Source organism: Malaya genurostris, chromosome 2 (genome assembly GCF_030247185.1).
Source record: "Malaya genurostris strain Urasoe2022 chromosome 2, Malgen_1.1, whole genome shotgun sequence".
NCBI lineage: Eukaryota > Metazoa > Arthropoda > Insecta > Diptera > Culicidae > Malaya > Malaya genurostris.
In genome coordinates this window covers 250,998,856-251,019,623 of record NC_080571.1, presented here as the reverse complement: position 1 = coordinate 251,019,623, position 20,768 = coordinate 250,998,856, and the positions used below count along the sequence as shown (strand labels likewise).

At 37.1% G+C, this 20,768-nt stretch overlaps 1 protein-coding gene across 1 annotated transcript in view; it reads right to left on the bottom strand.

Moving 5' to 3' along the window:
- Positions 1-6,210: 6,210 nt before the first annotated feature.
- Positions 6,211-20,768, bottom strand: part of LOC131429440 (uncharacterized) — a 35,009-nt gene continuing 20,451 nt past the window's right edge. The window contains exons 5-11 of the mRNA XM_058593554.1: positions 20,225-20,568; positions 20,006-20,158; positions 19,860-19,946; positions 8,393-8,739; positions 8,246-8,323; positions 7,870-8,182; positions 6,211-7,806 (exon numbers count right to left, since the gene is read on the bottom strand). Coding sequence (XP_058449537.1) covers positions 7,459-7,806; positions 7,870-8,182; positions 8,246-8,323; positions 8,393-8,739; positions 19,860-19,946; positions 20,006-20,158; positions 20,225-20,568 — 1,670 coding nt within the window. The 3' untranslated portion in view covers positions 6,211-7,458. The remainder of the gene's footprint in view (positions 7,807-7,869; positions 8,183-8,245; positions 8,324-8,392; positions 8,740-19,859; positions 19,947-20,005; positions 20,159-20,224; positions 20,569-20,768) is intronic.

Sequence of the window (20,768 nt, the reverse complement as noted above, 5' to 3'; positions counted from 1 at the left end):
GATTCAACTGACGCTACGAATCCTTCCAGGTCGGGGCTCGAACATACGACAGCTGGTTTGTAAAACCAGTGCCCTATGCATTGAACCGCCAACCCGGGACCCACAAGATAGTAATTTAGGGCCCTTGCTATTGGTATTATTCTTCAACGAAGTGGCGTTGCTTCTGAGAGCTGGATGTACCTTATGATAAAAAAAGAACCGGATTTTTCATTTTAAAATTCCCGCGCTTGTCCAATCGGTAAACTTTTATTCTCTCAACGTTGGCAACACTTTTATACACATTCTGTCAAATTTTGACGCATATCGTACGATTAGTTTTTGTTTGGCGTCTATACAAAGAAGTTGAAAAATTTTCGTGTGGCGATTTTTATTATGGATGAAAATTTAGAACAACGGCTCCCCTTCGAAACGCCATTCGGTCGATTGTTGTGCGGTTTCGACGTCATATTCATAGATCCACACCTCATCACCAGTTATGATGCATTCGATGAATGAGGGGTCACATCAACACGACGCTGTTTTTGAATGAAATTCAGCTTTTTTGGCACCAGCCGAGAAGCGACGCGTTTCAAACCCAAAACATCAGTTAAAATGTGTTCGGCTGATCCATAAGATATGCCCAACAACACAGCAATCTCTCTAATCGGTACAGAACGATTTTGCAACACGATTTGCTTCGCCGATTCAATGTTTTCTTCAGTAACAGATGTTGTTGAGCGGCCAGGGATCTCATCATAATCCAAGCTTGTACGACCACCTTTGAAGCGTTTATACCACTCGTATGCCTGTGTTTTTCCTAGACACGATTCACCAAAGGCCTTTTCTAACATTTTGAACGTTTCGGAACACTTAAACTCATTTGCAACACAAAATTTGATGCACGCACGTTGTTCTACATTTTCATCCATTATAAAAATCGCCGCACGAAAAATTTTCAACTTCTTTGTATAGACGCCAAACAAAAACTAATAGTACGATATGCCTCAAAATTTGACAGAATGTGTATAAAAGTGTTGCCAACGTTTAGAAAATAAAAGTTTACCGATTGGACAAGCGCGGGAATTTTAAAATGATTTTTATTTTTTTCTTTTTATTTTTTTTTTATCATAATGTAAATAAGCCTACGCAGATGACTTAAAACCATTTAGGGCTTTTTTGGTGTGTACAAAAAGTACTTATTTCGTTTCGATCGCTTCGCGTTCCGCCATCGCCTCTTCAATGCTTAAGGCAGTTTAAATTGAACCGCCATCTACGCCTAACAGTTCAATTTGAACCACTATAGAAATATCCTTAAAGTGTCACATTAATTGTGTGAACTTTGCGTCTGTTTTCTGCCGATTGACCAACAAGAGTTGCTTAGGAAATCATTTTGGAAATTGATACCATTTCAACTCAAATTGAACATTTCAAAACCATGATAGCCACCATTGCCTACCATCCCCATTCTTCATCGTTCACAGGGAAGGATAAAAGGTAAGAAAGAGAGGAACTGTTGATGTTTCTACTGCTTTCCGAAAGGACGACGACTCATCATTCTCTTTCATAGGGGTCGCGAAGTAAATATATGGGTAGTTAAGGAGTTTAGGAAAAAATCGTGTAAATTTACGTCTTCTGAGACCGACTTATATTCAATGCATTCTGACATATTGTTAAGCGCTAAATATGTAAATTTACACGTTTGCTTTTTTGTTAAATTCAGTCGTTACACGTCTTTCTTGTTCAATTCAGTCGTTTCAAGGATTACGTTACAATAAACTGTGTCATATGTGGATTTGCGTCACCATATTTTTTTGCTGTGTATATTAAAATTTAGATTGTGGATATATACACTGAAACCTCAATTTACGAGCAGAGTCGGAGGACTTAAATTAAGTATGTGGTATTTTTTGCGAAAAATTTAATTTGATTTTAGAATAAATAACATAAAAAATCTTACTACGTCCTTGCGCTAAGGTATCTAGGACCATCTGAGTATCCACGATTCAAGAACTAAAGCTTGCTTCATTCAGAATTGGAACAAACTTTTGTTCATATTGTGGCGCTCCTGGTGGACGGATTTGGAAGTTCTTGGCGCCCACGTGTCGGGAATTTTATCAGCTTCACGTATGATTTTTGACATTCCGCAAATCGACTGTACTTTGTAAACAATCAACATGGAAGCCGAAAGAAGGGAAAAAATTGTGCACAGTTATTTGGAAAATTCATTGTGGTCTGCATCTAGGCTAGCTAAACAGCTGAAATTGCCCAGAAATACCGTATGGCGCGATATCGTACGGTATAAGCATATTTGAAAACTTTTGCAGACGATTAAGAGGAATCCTAATCTGTCGGACCGTGATTTGGCCAGAAAATTCGGTGCTGCCCATAGTACCGTGAGGAGAACTCGACTCCGGGAAGGAATCCAGTCGTATCGAGCAAGCTATCAGCCAAATCAGACCATAAAACAGAATAGTATGGTCAAAATTCGTGCTCGGAAACTATATAACCAGGTGCTGACCAAGTTCGACGGGTGTCTTCTGATTGACGATGAAACCTATGTCAAGGCTGACTTAGGGCAAATCCCAGGTCAAAAATAATACTTTCCAACGGCTCGGGGGGATATTCCAGCCAAATTTAAATTTGTTTTTGCGACAAATTTGCAAGAAAATTTATGATTTGACAGGGCATTTGCAGCTGCTTCAAAAAAACGAAAGTTTTCGTTATAAATAAGACAATGAAATCGGAACTATACCAAAAAGAGTGTCTCCAAAAACGAATTTTGCCGTTCATTAGATCCCATGACCATCCCGTAATGTTTTGGCAAGCTGTCATTGCAGCGAAGTCGTTCAAGAATGGTATGCAGAGAAAGGGGTCCAGTTTGTTCCGAAAAACCATAACCCACTCAACTACCCCCAGTTCCGCCCTATTGAGAAATACTGGACAATCATGAAGAGGAGACTCAAGGCAAAGGGAAAGGTTGTCAAAGACATCAATCAGATGAAGACCTGGTGGAATAAGATAGCTAAAACGATGGACGAAGAAGGTGTGCGCAAACTAATGAGCCGTTTTATAGGAAAAATTCGAGAATTCCTTCGAAACCGTGATGAATAATTTTATCCGTATTTTTTCTTAAAAGTATGAAGAAAACGCTACATTTGTATAAAAAAAAGATCTTGAATTCGATAAAAAATAACTGAAATATAGGCAATTGTCTTTGTTCCAATTCTATCTGAAGCAAGCTTTACTTAGATTATTGTCCTGAGTTGTTTTATGTTTGCTGTTCATACTGTCAGAGCAATACATTTCGTACTTGTCTATTTTGATATGTACGTTCCAGGAATGTGCTCAGTCATTTGAGAACTTCCGTGAAAACAGGTCTTAAGATTTACATGAGCATCCAGCAGTTTATGTATATTTTTTCAATGCTGTTCATACTGCTATCGCCAGAGAATCGAATTTTTGTCTACGGCTACGCTAGTAGATCTTAAGACCAGCGATTTTTAGGGCATTTTAGAGGGCTATTTTCACGCTCACTTTCTTGGCAACCCGACCACATCGAGAGTCATTTTGCACATTTGCGAGAGAGCATGGAGAGAAATGTAATACGCACAGCAAGCCACGTGGTTTTACGCGACCTACTGGCCTCAGCCCTTAAGCCTGATCTCCTGGTAGTTTTTGTATGGTCTGGAGTAAACACAATAATCCTTTTAATTGCATGTGGTATCACGAACATGGAACGAGAACGATAAGTTCGTTAATGCACTTTGTTAGAGATTGTAGATTTTAAGGCCTGACCTCCAGGAAGTTTTTGGATGGCTTAGAACATTCGCAATAAGACTATAATTTACGTGTGATATCACGAATATGGATCGTGTACAAAAATCTTGTTATTTCACTATTTCACACTCCAGGTAGTTTTGGATGAGCCAGCATCTCTTCATAATTCATCACAATGATTCCATCTATTCATCGAGACACAACGAGTATGGACTATAATCAAGAAACTCTCATCGGTAATCGGTAACGTTGGTAGACCTTAAGGCCTGTTCCGGGGAAGTTTTGGATGAGCAAGTTGTAGTATTACGAGTGCATACGGCGCTCAATAGTCATACAAAAGTCACCTGTTCAGTGATTACGTACAATATCTGTTTTCCAGAGAATTCTTGTATGCCCACGCTCTTATTTTGATTCTCTGAAACTAAATAATTGAGTAATGTTTATTTCACAATATTCAATTCCTCGAAGCATGTTGGATTGATTTGTATGTGTATAATTATTAAAATTATTTTCAATATGCAAAAACCAACCAAAATATTGTGTTGTATCAAATAAAACGCGTAATTGAAATCCGTTTCACCGCTGTAAACACGCAAAACGACATCCTGTCAGTAGTTCGGACTAAAATCAAACACCTCGAAAACCGAAAAACGTGTAAATTTGAGCCTACCGATTCACTTTTTTAGATGTTTCAATAACCGACGGAAACAATTTTTATTGATAAAATTTTGACGGATTGAAAATTTTTCACTCACGACGCGCTCTAACTCTATCGGATTTGAGCTACAACAATTTAAAAACAAATTACGCAATTCAACATAACTTGAGTTCTTTGAATATCACCAGAAACGTCACAATGAGCAACTTCTAAAGGTAGAAACATATTCTAGTGTTCCAATGACGATTTTTCATCAACAACTTAAAATTTTTCAAATACCTTCAAATTGATTTTTTTTCAGTAGCTCAGTACCTATTCAACAGAGTGTAAAAACGAGTAGGTAAATGGAAACTTACAGAAAAGGTATTTTGAAAGTGAAGTCGTTCAGATGCAAGACCTCCTAACCGTTTTAGCAGTAGCTTCTTCATTTTTGACAGAACACTAATAAAATTAACAACATGTGATGGGTATTAAAGTATTCAACTTTAATTTCAAGGTATATATTTTAGAGTACCAAATTGGTCTCCGATGACTTCTTTTTGGGCATCAGATTTTTCGGTGAACAGTTTTTGCGTTGCACCGATTTGAAAATATATGCTTCCAAAAAATATATTCACCATGTTAAAAAATCAGTATGCAGTCAAATTGGTCACTCAAACTATGCAAAACAAAAGGTTTATCATACTTAAGACAAGGCGCGTATACAGGGGGAGGGGGTATTTACGGGGTTCAAACCCCTCCCCCAAAGCTCAAGAAACTATTAGGGGAGACAGGGGCTAGACCGGACACGTGGTTAAACCAGATTGCATAAATATCTTATTCTGCAATTAATTCGATATATGGATTGATTTAAATAATACGCTTAAAGATGATGCGGTAGAGATGACTTGATTAAGAACCTAATTTTAATGGCTGCTCTTTTTTTCAAATTTCTAAAAAGTGTCCAATTAAGCCCCGGTCTCCCCTATATTATGAAAACCACCCCCGGAAACTTTCTCTGGGTACGCGCCTGCTTAAGACCCGGGTTGGCGGCTCAATGCATAATGCACTGGTCTTCCAAACCAACCAACTGTCATATGTTCGACCCCCAACCTGGAAGGATTCGTAGTGTCAGTAGGATCCATAGTAGGTTTAGGGCTGGCTTCAAACAAACGCTTTGACAGTTAGTGTTTAAATTGGTTTGCTATTTTCGGAAATTGGTTCAACCATCTTCGATGAAACCAAGTGTGCAGTTTTGTCTTGAATACAACTTACTTTACTATGGGCGCTTTTTCAAAATTTACCCCACACAAAAATGGGTAGAACTCAATCGTGAAAATCTCTTATGGTACTTAACCCTACAACATAATTTTTTCTCCATGCTATCGGAAATATTATCCGCAATTTGTGATAACATTTTCAGTAGGATAAAATAACCACAAATAATAAAATAAATTGTAGTTTTGCTAAAATGTTTAGTATCAACTAGTAACAAAGAGAAAAACTCATTTTCGCGTTACCAACAGGGTTCGAATACCTATACAATGTAAAAATGAACACGTTTCATCCATTCTAGTCTGCGAAGTTGACTTTTAATATCAGAAAATTAATTAATGAAGAACTTTTCGGTATTCAATATTCGATTTTAGATATTCGGAAGTGTGGAAATACGTGTTAACTTTATTCGTATTTACGTCATTCAGCTATGTCTCTGACATAACCCATCTACTTTTATTACATACAAATATATTTTAAGGCACCTTCATTGCGGCGCAATCGTATTCGTTAGGAAATTTGTGATATCCTAGAATGAATCGAACCAGTTATGATTTCTTCCTCTAAAAATGTTCATCGTATATTTCCTTGTACATTCCAATAGCCCACTAGCCATATGCATTTTGCACCTTAATTGCATCAATTCATGCTATGCAACATATTTGACATGCGACCATTCCCGTTTAATTCGTGTTTTCCATAAACTATTCTGTTATAGTATCTGTTTTGAGCTATGTATTATGCATGTAGGGAAAATGGCGGCAACACACACTGATAAACAAAAACTATCTCCGTCCCATAACTACAGAATCGTAAGAGCTATTTTTTTTATTATTGCTTTTAACCAATATCTTCAGTTAATTACAAAGAAATTCGCGTATAATCTATTTAAAACATAAAAAAATATTCCTCTTTACCAAACATTTTGTTATGCACCAACACATTATCAAAAAACTGCTTAGTATTCTACAGCTGAAAATTGAAATCCTCGTTTTGGCCAAATGTTATGTTTTGCCCCATCTTCCCCAGATGCTTGCTTTGATTTGATAAGAAGTGTTTGTGGTCTTCTATCGATTTTCCAGCCCCTTGCAGCTCGGAAACGCGAGTTGCACACAACATAACTAAAGCTAAAACATAAATGTAGTGATATGCCGTGTTCTATTTCTCCTCTATTTAGCTGTAGTATTCTTGAATATGGTTATGGTTTCAATAGACAAGCAAGTGGAGCTCATTTCTACATCGAGATCTTCGATTTTATTGCAAAAATCTTCCGTGTTCAAATTCTCAAACATCATCGATCCTCTTACAAAGATGGTACGTAATCGTTGAACACAATGTGATAACAGTTGATTTTTGATTTTGCTTCATTACATAAATGGTTTGGAATAAAGAGTACGTTACATCAAGTGTGTGTAACAAGTGATCAAATAAGCAATATAATAGTAGGCCATTAATTGCATACAACCGCCCTAGGAATGTTCTACAAGTGAGCATTGTGCCTATAATCGCAGTAGGCTGAAGAGGCGTTCTACCCGTTGGCTAGAAGCTAATAATATTTGTCGTATTTTATGTTTCTGCTTCGTTATAAAATTAAAGATTGTGTCGTTACCATTCGTTATGTTTCGTAATATTTTTCCCCCAAGCTATACGCTACTAATAAAACCACGGCAACAGTTTTACTGGATATTCCAATAAAAGTATTCGAACAAACAATCCAGTTTCTTGAGTTGTTCTTTCGTCTATGCCATTGTGTATAAAAACATCGTCTTCATTGCTCGCGAAATTGTCCATTAAACACGACGGTTCGATATCACCTTTATTAAGGAGCCGGCGAAAGTGCTCCTATTGCTACTGCTGCTGTGGTAGCTGCTGGCATTCAGTTTAGTGCTATCTACAGTGTTGCCAGCTTTAGAGCTTGCAAGCGATTCCGGCCGGATTGGTACTCGTACTTTGAGCTGTTTTTTTCGTGTCGGTGGTGGTTTCGTGGGAGCTCTTGGGATTTCTGGAAGATCGCATGAATCCTTAAGATAGTTGTAAACAGTTCCGACCCGGTCCAGCAATCGTTTGGAGTAACGATGAGCTGTTCGGTCAACTACCGAAGGTGATTTGATGCAGTCATCGCCACCGAATTCGCATACCTGAAAAAAATGGAAAACCGATGAAGTAGTATCACTTTTCAGCATTGACATCAAAAGCCATACTCGGTAATGATGCAGAATCGCTGCATCGGCAGGGACATTGAGCGATCCTCGACCGGGACAAAACTCCCATACAAAATGATTGCCCGCCTCAATCACTGCTTCCGGGCGACAGATGTACTTTGAGCGTTGTTTCTGAGGATGAAGCTTCGAGCGGCGTCTCGTCTTTCGTTGCGTTGTAAGTGCAGCCCGTAGGTTGGCCTGCTCGGAATTATCCTCGAAAACGAGATTATCGTCAGCGAATTGTAAATAGAAAAAAGCATTCTGAAACGAATAAGCTCCCGTGTTCCTGCTATTGATTCGCTTGGAAAGCCAGCTAGGAGAAAAAAAGAAACTGAAGGTTAAACCCCTGCAAAACATCAACGGCAACGGGACTTACTTGATTAAGTCGATTAAAGTGTCGTTGTGGTGTGGTATAATAAATTCATCTAAATCAATTAGTGCAACGTGTGAGTATCTGGAAAGAAAGGAAGAGGAAATTATTAGTTTACAATTCATTACCATCCGGATCTTTGCGCTCAAGTACCTGTACATGCTCCTGTATAGGCAATCGTTCAATGATGCAAACAACCCTTCGGTACGGATCTCCTTCTGAGATCGCATTCGCAAATTCCATGGCAAAATATTTACAGTCATCTTCGGCTTCTGGTACGCTGTATTGTCGTTCTGCAGCACCTCATTCCTGCTGCTAGGGTCGGTACTCAAAGGGTGACTTTTTGTGTTAGATTGTGGAAAGATCAGTGGCGGCAAATCGCCACTGATGTAGTGCCGCAGAATGCAGCTAGCCTTTGGCCCAATCGTGTGGTTATAGAATGTGAAATGCGACACCCCTAGCAGATTGTTCAGCTCCAGGAACTCTAGTAAATAAATGGCCTGCAAAGGAAAAACAAAACAATTACCAAGTTGATTATTTTGACTAAATTAAACTATTTAATACTTCAATAACTTTAATATGTCTAGTATTGCGAGCTCCTGCAAAAATAGTATTGGTGAAATCTAACTAGCACTTATCTATGAAATTGCATTATTTTTTTCAATCTTTACAGGGTCCGGCACTCGAAGTGTAACCAATTAAAAAGGCCATAAATTCAGTTTGGAAAATTACTTTTACTTAATTCAAAGTACAAAATGTGTAGAAATAATACAAAATTCAGAATCAATTCACTTTTGCTCGATATGACCACCTTTTGCCTTGACTTGATGACTTGAGAGAGCGAAGGAGTTGCTTCGTTTGGCCGAAAGCGGTCAATTTCCGAACATTGTATTTTCTGACGAGAAAATTTTTCCAATTGAGCAATTCGTAAACTCTCAAAACGATAGGGTGTACTTGACCGACAGTTCATACGAGAATTTGAGTCATCGATTGGCCACCAGGAGGCAGCACCCGCAACAGATAATGGTTTGGGCCGCTGTAACCGCAGATGGGCGCTCTCCAATCGTTTTCATCGAGCATGGCGTCAAGGTAAATGCGACATATTATCGGGAAAGTATTCTGGAGGTTGCTTTGAAGCCGTGGGCAGACAAACATTTCGGTGGCAGACCATGGACGTTTCAGCAGGACTCGGCACCGTCTCACAAAGCTCGAGTGAACCAAGAATGGCTGAAAAACAACGTTCCGAACTTCATCACGTCCACACAATGGCTCTCGAATTCACCAGATGCGAATCCAATGGATTATTCTCTTTAGGCCATTTTGGAGAGCAAAGTCCGAACTAAAAGATACACCAGTCTCGAGGCGCTGAAAGAAGTTATTGTCCGCGAGTGGGCCAAAAGACCTGCAAGTCACATTCGGCCAAACGAAGGAACTCCTTCGCTCTCTCAAGTCATCAAGTCAGACAAAAGGTGGTCATATCGAGCAAAAGTGAATTGATTCTGAATTTTGTATTATTTTTACACATTTTGTACTTTGAATTAAGTAAAAGTAATTTTCCAAACTGAATTTATGGCCTTTTTAATTGGTTACACTTCGAGTGCCGGACCCTGTAGACACATCTTAAATATGAACTCTAAAGTAAGGGTCCACATCAGGTTCACTGCTTAAATTTCTTAATATTTTTACTTCGTCTATGGGAGCTAAAGGTAATCTAAATCAATCAATGCTGTAGCTGAAGATGATCGGATCGCTCTTCCTGTGAAATGTCATTACAGCGTATTTACCGATGCTAATGATTAGCTGATTTGTGCGACATCATTCCACGAAGCTATTCAATTAAATAAAGTTTGAGATCGTCATCAAATGTGAGTTTACATCCAGTCTCCAGCTACATCATCAAAAAAAGTGTAGTTATTCTGAGTGAGGAGATCGACGAGTTTATCATTAGCTCAGCGCTCGGTGCTGCCTGGTGCATTCAGGCACTTGAATCTCCTTTCGGTGGATTCAACGAGGAGGTGACTGGCAGGCAAGGACAAGCCAAAACCGTAAACTCACGATCCTATTCCCATCCAATCGATCTTATGCTTATGACATGTGATATCGGGATCACTGCACGGAACGACCGAAATCAGCATTTTCGCGAAAAATTTAGTTGATGTGCTGATTTTAGTTAGTTATTTTTTGAGACAACTAAAAAAATCTTACTTTTGCTAATTTAGATTTTTTATTCTCATTACCTTAATAATAATAAAATATTTGTTGGAATGACTATTTTTTTTAGTTGAATTCACAAATTAAACGTGCTGTCATTTCTTAGCTAAGGCACATTTTATTTCCATTCAACTAATTTTTTAGTTGAATTAAAGAAATAAAATGTTATTTTCAACCAATATGAATGGTTGAATTGGCTTCTGCAATCTGCAGCTACATGGCGCCCTGTCACCGAAACGGTAACACCGTAATGACTACTAGCCACTAGATGGCACACTACTGCCGACAAAATTTCAGACGCGGTTGTCTTTTCTATATTAGCAGGTATAAATACGATGTTGTATTGGAGAAAAAGACATAAACGAAACATAAACATCTTTTTGAATTTTTTTTCTTCTAAATCACTGTTTTTTTTTCATTCTCACTGAAAACTTTGAGCACTCGGAAAACAAAAACCGAATATAAGTAGTACACCGGACGGCGCAGCTCGGAAGGTTTGAAGATACAAAAACCTTCATCACAATTAGAGTGAAACATTCGAAATTCACTTCACGGTTCCGCGTAAAAACTAATTATTACGCACAATCGCTTCAAGTGCGCACTAATTCTGAATAAATACGATTTCCACTAACAGTTTACGACATTTTTACATATCGGTTTAGAAATTTAAATAAAAATATATCGAACACATGCGAAAAACATCAAAACAATTTTCAAGCAGTTTCAATAAGACTGTCCTTTTTAGCTTTTTAATGGATTGTTTTGCTTTGACACTGCTGTCCTTCAGTAATGACGGTGATAGATAAATAGAATCAAAGTTTCTGATTTTAATAACGAAATTAGTTGTCAATGAGAATTTCGTGTTGGATTGAAATATTGCTGGTTTGTGTCCAGAATATTCGCCAACTAAACACTTTCTCTAAAAATAAGAATTTTTTTCAGCACAGTAAATTCTAAATTTTAACTAATTTTATAGTTATTTTGGAAATTTTGTTGTTAAAATCAACTAATTCAAAAACAGTAATACGAATTAGGCGCAGAGCTAATTTCGGTCGTTCCGTGTGTACGCCATGAAATCACATATCTATCACCCTGAATCACGGTGGTATCACGCGAGCATCATGATACAACGATGATTCCGGTCATTTATCGTTGTACTGTGCAAAATCACATCTCTGTTTACTGCTACCAGCGCCATTGGCGAGCGATGGTGAACTCACGAAACAATATTTCGTTCTTCTGAGTATCGAACAGTAAACAACCTTCGTTTTATTTTGAAAAAAAAAATTTAAAATGCTAACAAGCAACATAAAACTTATATACTTTATCAACGTTGTAGCATATTTTCAAAAAGCAGTAAAACCAAGAAATCTTCATGAATTTGGTGAAGTTTTGAAATACAAATAAGGAAAACAATATATTCATATTTGTACATAAAATCAGCACTATTAAATAATTGTTTTCTATTCAATAACAAGTAAAATTTTTGTTGAAATGAATTTAAAAACATAATGATTCATATTTTGAATGTAATTCCATTTATCATACTGATCCTATATATTCACTTCTGGAAACTCTAAATCTTCTAATTACTCTGTCTTATATCGATATGCCGTTGGATAGAAAGAAAACTTGTTATTAAATTACTTAGAAAGAGTCTTATTTCGGGTATGAATAGAGAACAGCGAATCATGTCTTTCAGTGTGGGTAAACTGAAGTAGAACACGTAACAAGTAACAAATTCAATATAATAAATACTTGTAGTAGTTTTCAGTGTTACTTCATTAATATAGCATAACAACTTTAAACTCCTCAAACTCCTAATAAAACCATTATGAGATTATACTCCAACCTACTAGACTATTTTTTAGATATGAAGAAAAATGAAGCATCAAACCTATGTCATATCTATTTCGGAATGATTTAAATTCAAGAAGGTTTTAAAATCAGCTTTATGATAAACATAATCCTTTTTATGAAAATTTCGTAATGAATAAACTGTTACGTTGATAGCATTTTTCTTGAAAATGTGTGTGCCATGCCATTTCTGATAATTAAAAACTAAAACTATCATAGATTTAGATACTATTATGAGGCTCAATGTTAAAAGTTTACGCGCTCTTATATAAAAGTTGAAAAAGAAAATTATGATTATGTGGATTTTGCAAAGGTCGACAAAAAAAAATTGGTGAATCATACCCTTTTTGGAAGAACTCAACTTCGTTGCATGAAACATAGTGCTACTGTTCCGGAAATTAGTTCTAAAAGCCTTTCATGTTTCCTCCATTTTTATTTGATGTCAGTGAATGTTACGGTAGAACATCAAAATTATGGACATCAAATTTTCCCTAATGCTAATTACATTTAAACAATGGAGGAAAAGTCCAGTATCCCAAAACCAACCGTGTCATAAATGTACATTAAAACAATAAAATGTGATATGAGTGAAACTGTCATCCGATGAACACTCACACATAAAACTAGTTTAATAATTCAGAGTGGCATTGATTATATATGTCATGAATCAAATACTAGGAATACACATCAAACCGCAAAAATTTTTGGTTTCTATCGATCATCGGAGCATTAAGCTAAGTTTCTAGTTGTTTCGTTTCACTGTATATTCATTCTGTGCGCAAAACATGTCTGTCACCTCACCGTTGTACGCGTACAGCGTTGTACAGAAATCATTGTACGAGAATCACATGTCTGTCAGCGGTATATGCATCCCCATATCCCATCATCAGCTGCCGTTAGTGGTTTGTCTCAGATTCTACGATGGCATAAACGTCAACCGCTGTCAGTTGACAGATCGATCACGCGCGATACGGTTCAGGGAGATCAAGCCGAGATTGGGAATCTTCGGATCTTCTAGAGTGAACTGTAAGAGAGTGAACATCGAGAAAAAGCATTCCTCGTCTAAAGTCTTTTCTCTATTCATTTAGTTTTCCGGAAGTGTTTTAATCGCAAACGAAGGACGGTCGTACACCGCCCGTTGACCGCGAAGTTCGTACCAGTCATTAAGAAGTGATAGTGGGGCGAAAATAGCGTATATTTTCGTCGAAGTGTCGGCACTCAACCACGTGCTAAGAGCAGTATCCATCACGACGAGTCCTGTACCAACGAGAGCAGACGGAGGAGGTGAGTCTGATACCTGTCACAACTCAAATCAGCGTCTTCACCCTAGACGTGAAGAGTGTTTGGGTGCGCCGTGCGTTTGTTGGGTGAACGCAGATTCACCGGTTTCTCTCCCTTACTTTTGTTGCAGACCTGCCCTAACCTCATAGCTCTACCGACACATCGAGCTGCGACTAATGGGAGAGGATCTTTAATGCGACAATATTCAACACCCACAAAGGGGTGTTCGTAGAGAAAATCTAGTTACAAAAGTATGAAATTCAGGGGACCCAGATTACTACCCTGTGGCACTCTTGATCCATTGGTAAATGCGTATGATTCGCAAGAACAATTATAGATGGATTCCGTTTTTATCTCGCTGTTGTTCGTAGTCTTATGCTCGTTGCTGTAGATGTGCCTTGCACATTGATTGCAGTTGATTGCTGGTTTGATATTGGAAGCGTTTTTGAAGCAGAAGTACTAGGTTCACTAGCTAACGGTTGAAGCTGTCCTTTTCACTGTTCCAATGCAAGGTTTACCGTAGTGTGCAGGTTGATTACAAAACTGACATGACTGACACTGTTGATTTTCAAAGGTAATCAGCGTTTTACACGGTTGTGTCCCATCTTGACCACAAATGATGTATGATAGATTTGCCTTACGTAAATGCAAACGTGCCACTCGCACGCCATTCCGGATGCCGGGGGAAAAATTTCGCCATACTTTCCTTTCGATGGAAAGAATTTCACCGTACTGGGATTGTGTATTTAATGTTGTCACACTCAACGCTGTGCACCTCGTTGGTAACCGAAGCGTATGCAATTGCATCTCTTTCACGTTTAAACATAATGTACACACAGTTAGACGCCTTGTAGAATTGAATCTCAGTTACATTATTAGCGTCTAGATGCATTTGTTCTTTAAGTAAGATTTCAATTTCGTTTGTTGTTGGTCTAACTTTGCAGCGCTTGAAATCAATACAATTTTTATTTGGTCTTGTGGGACAAGTTTCAGGCTTTGTTAAATCGTATTCGTCCATTTCGTACACTCTATTGTTCACTACACTGTATTGGCTTCTTTGTTTCTATCGTCTCGACTATAAGCGATTTTGTACTGTGTCCCGAGTCGCCAGGTTATTTTTTCAAACATCTGTCAATACTCAAAAATTTATCTGGATTTGTCTGGGTCTACTATATACAATGAAATTTTTGCCGGGCTTCATTTACAGTGAGCCAAAAAAAGGTCTCCTCACCTATCGTATACAGGCCAAAACCGTAAAGATCTAGTGAGATCTGACAAAATCTAGGAAAATTTGGAAAATCTGAGAAAATTTGAAAAATCTGGGAAAATTTGGAAAATCTTGGCAAAAGATCTGGTTAGTTTGAGTGTTTGGCAAAGCGAGAAAAATCTGGCATTTGCCAGTCAAATCTGGCAACTTGGCAACGCTGACTGTGTCGGATGAGATGCGAGCACTAACTGCCATGCTCGTTAGTTGAAACAGCTAGCGATTCGACGGAGGATTAATTAATTGACGATAATTTCAAATAATGTCTCCATTTTGAACACTGGAAACATGTAGTTAATGCTGGGGTCAACTCAGAGTTGGGTGCTGAGCAGGAAGTAAACACACACACCAAAAAAATTTGAATATTACAGGTGACTTGATTTCTCATACGATGTAATTCATAAAGACCTAATTGGTCAAATGACGGAAAATTTCATTTGTAATGACTTAATGTTAGAATAGCTTGAATTTTACTAGTTTCGACTGTAACTTGCATTCTGCTAGCATGTGCGACTGTATGAATTTAAATGCACTTTTTACCAACCAAGCAGATGTATGCTTATGTAGCTCAGTCGATTAACATACGTACTTGCGATCCAATGATTCTCGGTTCAAGTCGCGGCGGTTGCTATCAGTATTTTTTTTTTATTTCAACGAATTTCATGTCACAATATTAAATGTTCTTCCACGTGAACAGCGACGCTCTATTTATGTGCATCTTTTAAGATGTAAAATCACAGGGATTTTTTTTAAGTGTGCAGAAGTAAAGTGCTTTGCGAACAGTTCACAACGCTATACAAGATGCTGTCACTTCTTCATTATAGACATTAGAAGGTATATTTGATGTTTTCCATTTAGAATTACCGAAATTCCAAAATCCTTGAGGGTTACGACGCAAGTCAGATTGGACCCGAAGAACATAAGACAGCGTTAAGATTCCGATATGCAATGCTGGCGGCATGGAAATCGTGAGCAGTGACAGTCGAATGTTTACGGCGAAATTTCCGCTGGCAGACATATCGTTTCCGGTGCCAAGAAGAGTGTGAGGTTCCGTACATGCCGCGCATATTAACTCCAGACCAAAAACTCGAACGCAAGTGCGCTTCGTAAGTACGTTTTGCCAGGCTTATGCGGTATTGGGTGATTTGGTAATCAGAACATAATGGCTTAGATGGCACGTTTCCCATGTTCATCGAAGATTTGTGCCTTGACGAAGAACAATACAAAAACAGATACTGTACAATGAATGCTAAACGTTCTGATGTTACACTCCTGTTCGTTGATGCATGGCGATGAATTGTTACCCGCTTTCAAAATAAGTCCCTTGCTCCTGAATTCTGTGTAAAGGGGCAGAATCTAAGAAAGCAGTTATGTAGGAAACTAAAAACACGTGAGTCCGTTCAAGTAGATGGAAGTCGCTCATCTAATTAGAGCTATTGCGTTGCAATTCATTTCATCGCGCAGTTCAAGCCACTAATAAAACAAACAAAACAAACATTTTTATTTGAATACATCGCCCTGTGCAAGAATACTACCTTGATCAAAGAGTTCCCGGAATTGATTCATAAAATTGAAAATACAAGACACTCCAAAGGAAAATCGGATTAAAGGTATCCGTGAGCGATTTACCGCCTGTAACCTCAAATATTGCGACCCCTTGTTAATGATAAATATGAAATTCTTAAGCAACACTGTTCTGGTTGCTACAAAATAGTTACCAAGGTACCCTAGAAATATGAATAAATAAATTTTCGGTCAATCGATTACATGCTGCGACTCAAAAATGTTATGAAGAATGCTAACCGCGACGTTAGGACGATTTAGACCGGTTTAAGTATGTTGGCTAGATTAAAAAATAAAGAGACAAGAGCACAAAGGCGAATTACGGTTATTAGAGGGACATCTGGATTATTTGTGTTTTATGAATCTATTCGTTGAAATATAGAGATGACTCAAGAAAGACCTTGTCATATCAAAAATACTTCTTCACTAAGAATGTATTTTAGTTAAGTTGACCTAAGTCGTCTAGATCGTTTTAATTTTTCGTCTTATTTCTCTCGTACGAGTTTTTGTTATTATTTTGTGAAATCATTAACCATATTCGATCGTATCAAATTCGAGTGTCGTGATTTCAATGACTGAATTTGGATGGCTTTAACATTTTTTTATTTCCATTGGATGGCTTTAACATTTTTTTTATTTCCATTGTTTTTCCATTGTTCAACAGAATTGATAGACTTCAAAGATGGACTTTTTTCAAGAGAAGAATTCGTCAAGCTAACTTATTTTTCATCTCTATTTTCATTTAAAGATGTGTTTAATAAGGCACACTGCCCTAATTTCATCTCCTTTTGTTGATTTTCCTATCATAAAGGTCGTCCACTTACTTAGATTTCCAATCATAGGCGCATAAGCAGACGATTTTGCAGCCTTTTTAACAAAAACTGTTAAATGGAACATAAGCTAACCAGTTTAATTTATATTTGCAATTTCGTCTTCTTCTTTTGCGACATGCTATAAAACCGCGGTAAAATATTTATTGATTCGTTTGGTTTTATTCACATTTTTCAATTGAACAACAAACGTAACCAAGGGGATATCGTTATTCTAAAATCAACAGTTTATCAACCTGTGTTGCCAGTTCCAAACATATTCCCCAACATCTCATTTTGACATTACGAGTTACTGAGGGGTAGTTAAATTTACGATACAGTTTTAAAAGTGAGTGGCAGGTTGTGTCGACGGCTTGATCCAATCCTCGAAACATTTATCATATTCAGATTTCGGTATGGCCATCAGAACCATCTGCGATTTTTCCATAATCTCATCTTGGGTGCTTCCACGCGTTCCACGGAGCAGTTTCTTGAGTCACCCGAATAGGAAAAAGTCGCAGGGAGAAAAATCAGATGAATTCGGCGGTTGCTGAATGGTATTCGTTTCTTTTATAGCCAAATGTTCACGGATAACGATGGCATTATGTAACGGTGGGATACCGTGGTGCAAGATCTACGAGTTGTTTTGCAGAACCAAGTTTTTTCACGTGAGCTACCAGTAAAAAGTTATGATAGTTTTTTCATAAAAATATAGTCAAGCTTCAAATATCAATATTCATTAGATGCCAGATCGATAAAAATATATCCTATGCGGTTTCTGAAAGGTCATAATATAAGTAAAAATTTAAGAGAAAATTGGAAGGGTATTATTTTTTTAACTTATTTTAACTAATCTTAAAAATATCTTCAAAAACTTCAAGCTGTTAACTTTAGACCCTATCTTGGCATTGTCGAACAAACAAAATATGAGAAGTTCAGAAGACTTACACTAACAAGCAAATTTAGTTTTAGATACTAAAATAACTCATTGTTTTATTTATACAATACATACCAAACCACCATTAACTGTAGTCCTATATTTTAATTTGAATGTTAACGATACGATTATTGCGATAACGGAATCAAAATTAATTGAATCAGTTATTTTGGTAATTAGTTAATTAAAATTTGTTCTTCTATCTATTTTCGGTTATAGTTTTTGTGTGTCTCATTTCTCGAATGGACGGTGTATGGAACACTTGTAGAACTAATTTGATACTATTATTTTGCTGAAGAAAGTATGTTGATACGTTAAAGAGTTATGCAGTTATGCAATGTTTTTGAGTTTTTTAGGGTATTATCAAGACTAATTGAAACAAGTTAAATAAATAACACCCTTCCAAATTTCTCTTGAATTTTTACTTATATTATGACCTTTCAGAAACCGCATAGGGATATATTTTTATCGATCTGACATCTAATGAATATTGATATTTTAAGCTTGACTATATTTTGCTGAAAAAACAATCATAACTTTTTACTGGTAGCTCATATGAAAAAGCTTGGTTCTGCAAATTGTGCGCAATAATTAGTTCAACAACTCTTTTGAAAACAACTTCTCCATATAACGTTTCACAAAAAAGTTAAAACAAAAAAAGTGATTTTTCAGGAGCCACCCACTCGGGAAAATGTATGTAACTCGATCAAATGAAAAGCTAGAGAGGTGTTTTTAGCAAAGTTGTTCAAAATAAAATTTTCTACAACTTTATTGTACAACAAAATCATTTTTGAGTTCGATTAAGAAAGTTAGTTTTCAGATTTCATTCTAATTAAGGAGACCACCCTAGTAACTTTTTTTTATCAAAAGGAGCGCCATTTGATTATAAACAACTTTTGTGAAGACGCTAACTACAAAAAAACTAATATTTAATAGTGAAAATATTTTTGTCACGTTAATTTCTGATTTCGGACCACTGTGCAGTGATTGCATATCCTTTCTACCTATAAGAGAAAAACTAAAACCGACGAACGACCACAACTAGGCTAAAGCCGTTTATAAATAAACGATAAAAAATAAACAAAGAAAGACTAAAATAGATCATACTGATTCCTGACGGTAAGCCTATATCAACCTTTCATTCCAGCACTTTAATAAAATGATTGAAGACATCATATTCTACTGAAATTGAAACACCAACGATGACAATCGAAAGAAAAGAAAGATTGCAAGTATAAACCATTCATGAATAGATTAATTATTTTGAAAAAATGTTTAGTTAGCTCCTCCCTTTTAAAGATCTACAACAAAAACCAAAAAAAAAGAAGATAAAAACAGTAATACTTCGAAGATTAAGACGTTTATATGTTTGAGGATTATTCTGTTAGTTTCGTCGAATGTCGGAATTGAACGATGAACAATACTTTACGTTAGAATTATAACAGATCAAAGTTAAATGCAACTTTACCGATCATTTCGCAAATGAAACTTTTCATGAACTGATTACTGAATGTTCTGCTGTTTGAAAATCAGTAAAACTTTACCAACATCCGTAAAAAGTATAAAGTATCAATCATACAAATCATAGAAAATCAATAGTTTTATTCAATGTCCTCATGACAAATCTCGAAGAAAACCAATCCTGCTTCCGTCAGTAGAAAAATTTGGTATCTGATTTAACGAAAGTTCCTCACTTACCTGATCATAATTAAAATGCAGAGGTTTCACACAAACTCCAATGCTGTTCGGAATATTACTGAACGTTCGATTGTTGAAATCTGCATCCTAAAAATGAACAACTAAACAGTTGCAGTTTCACTACAATTTCATGACAATGCACTTACGTTATCGGTATTTCTAAGCAACAGAACATTTCCCGGCGGGGCTCTTATTTTGCTAACTACGCTAACAGCATACGGAATCTCTGGAAATGGACCACGAATCGGGCACAGAATGAAGCATGCGCTGTATTTCAAATTCCAATTTTCTCGAATGATCTGTGAAATGAAGCAAAAATAGGCCGAAATTACTTGGGTCATTATTGCGAAAGTAGACAAACTTACCTTCACTCTCGCCATTACCGACGCCGATCGGAACTTGGTGCTGTTGAGTCCTGTTTGATACCAAAATCGGCACCACACCTTCTCCGGACCACGAGTCTTCGTTGCTCCGATCACACGCACCAGCTTTCCGTCACGTCGATCGTAGTAGGCGGAGAAAACGAAAAACTTGTACCGGGTTCCGTTGACGATTTCCCAGGATCCGTCGGTGGGACGCATATCGACCGGGTATTTGGGTAAGCTTTGCTCCGTCTTCGATGGTAACATCTGACCCCACGGTATGATGGGCGGGGTTCGTTGCTCTGCCGGATCTAGTTGTACGGTTATTCCAATGGACAATTTAGAGTCTACCATCATCATCATGGCATCATCAAGAGAAAGCAAATTCGGGGGGAAAGTTCTAGTTAGGTACTATGACTATTCTACGCTAGAATGAGTGAATTTCCTAGTTGGAATTTGGTAAATACAGTGCATTTTTTGGTTCAACTTTGAACCTTTAAAAATGTAACTTGCTATATTACATGCTTTTTATGAATTGTATGCTTTT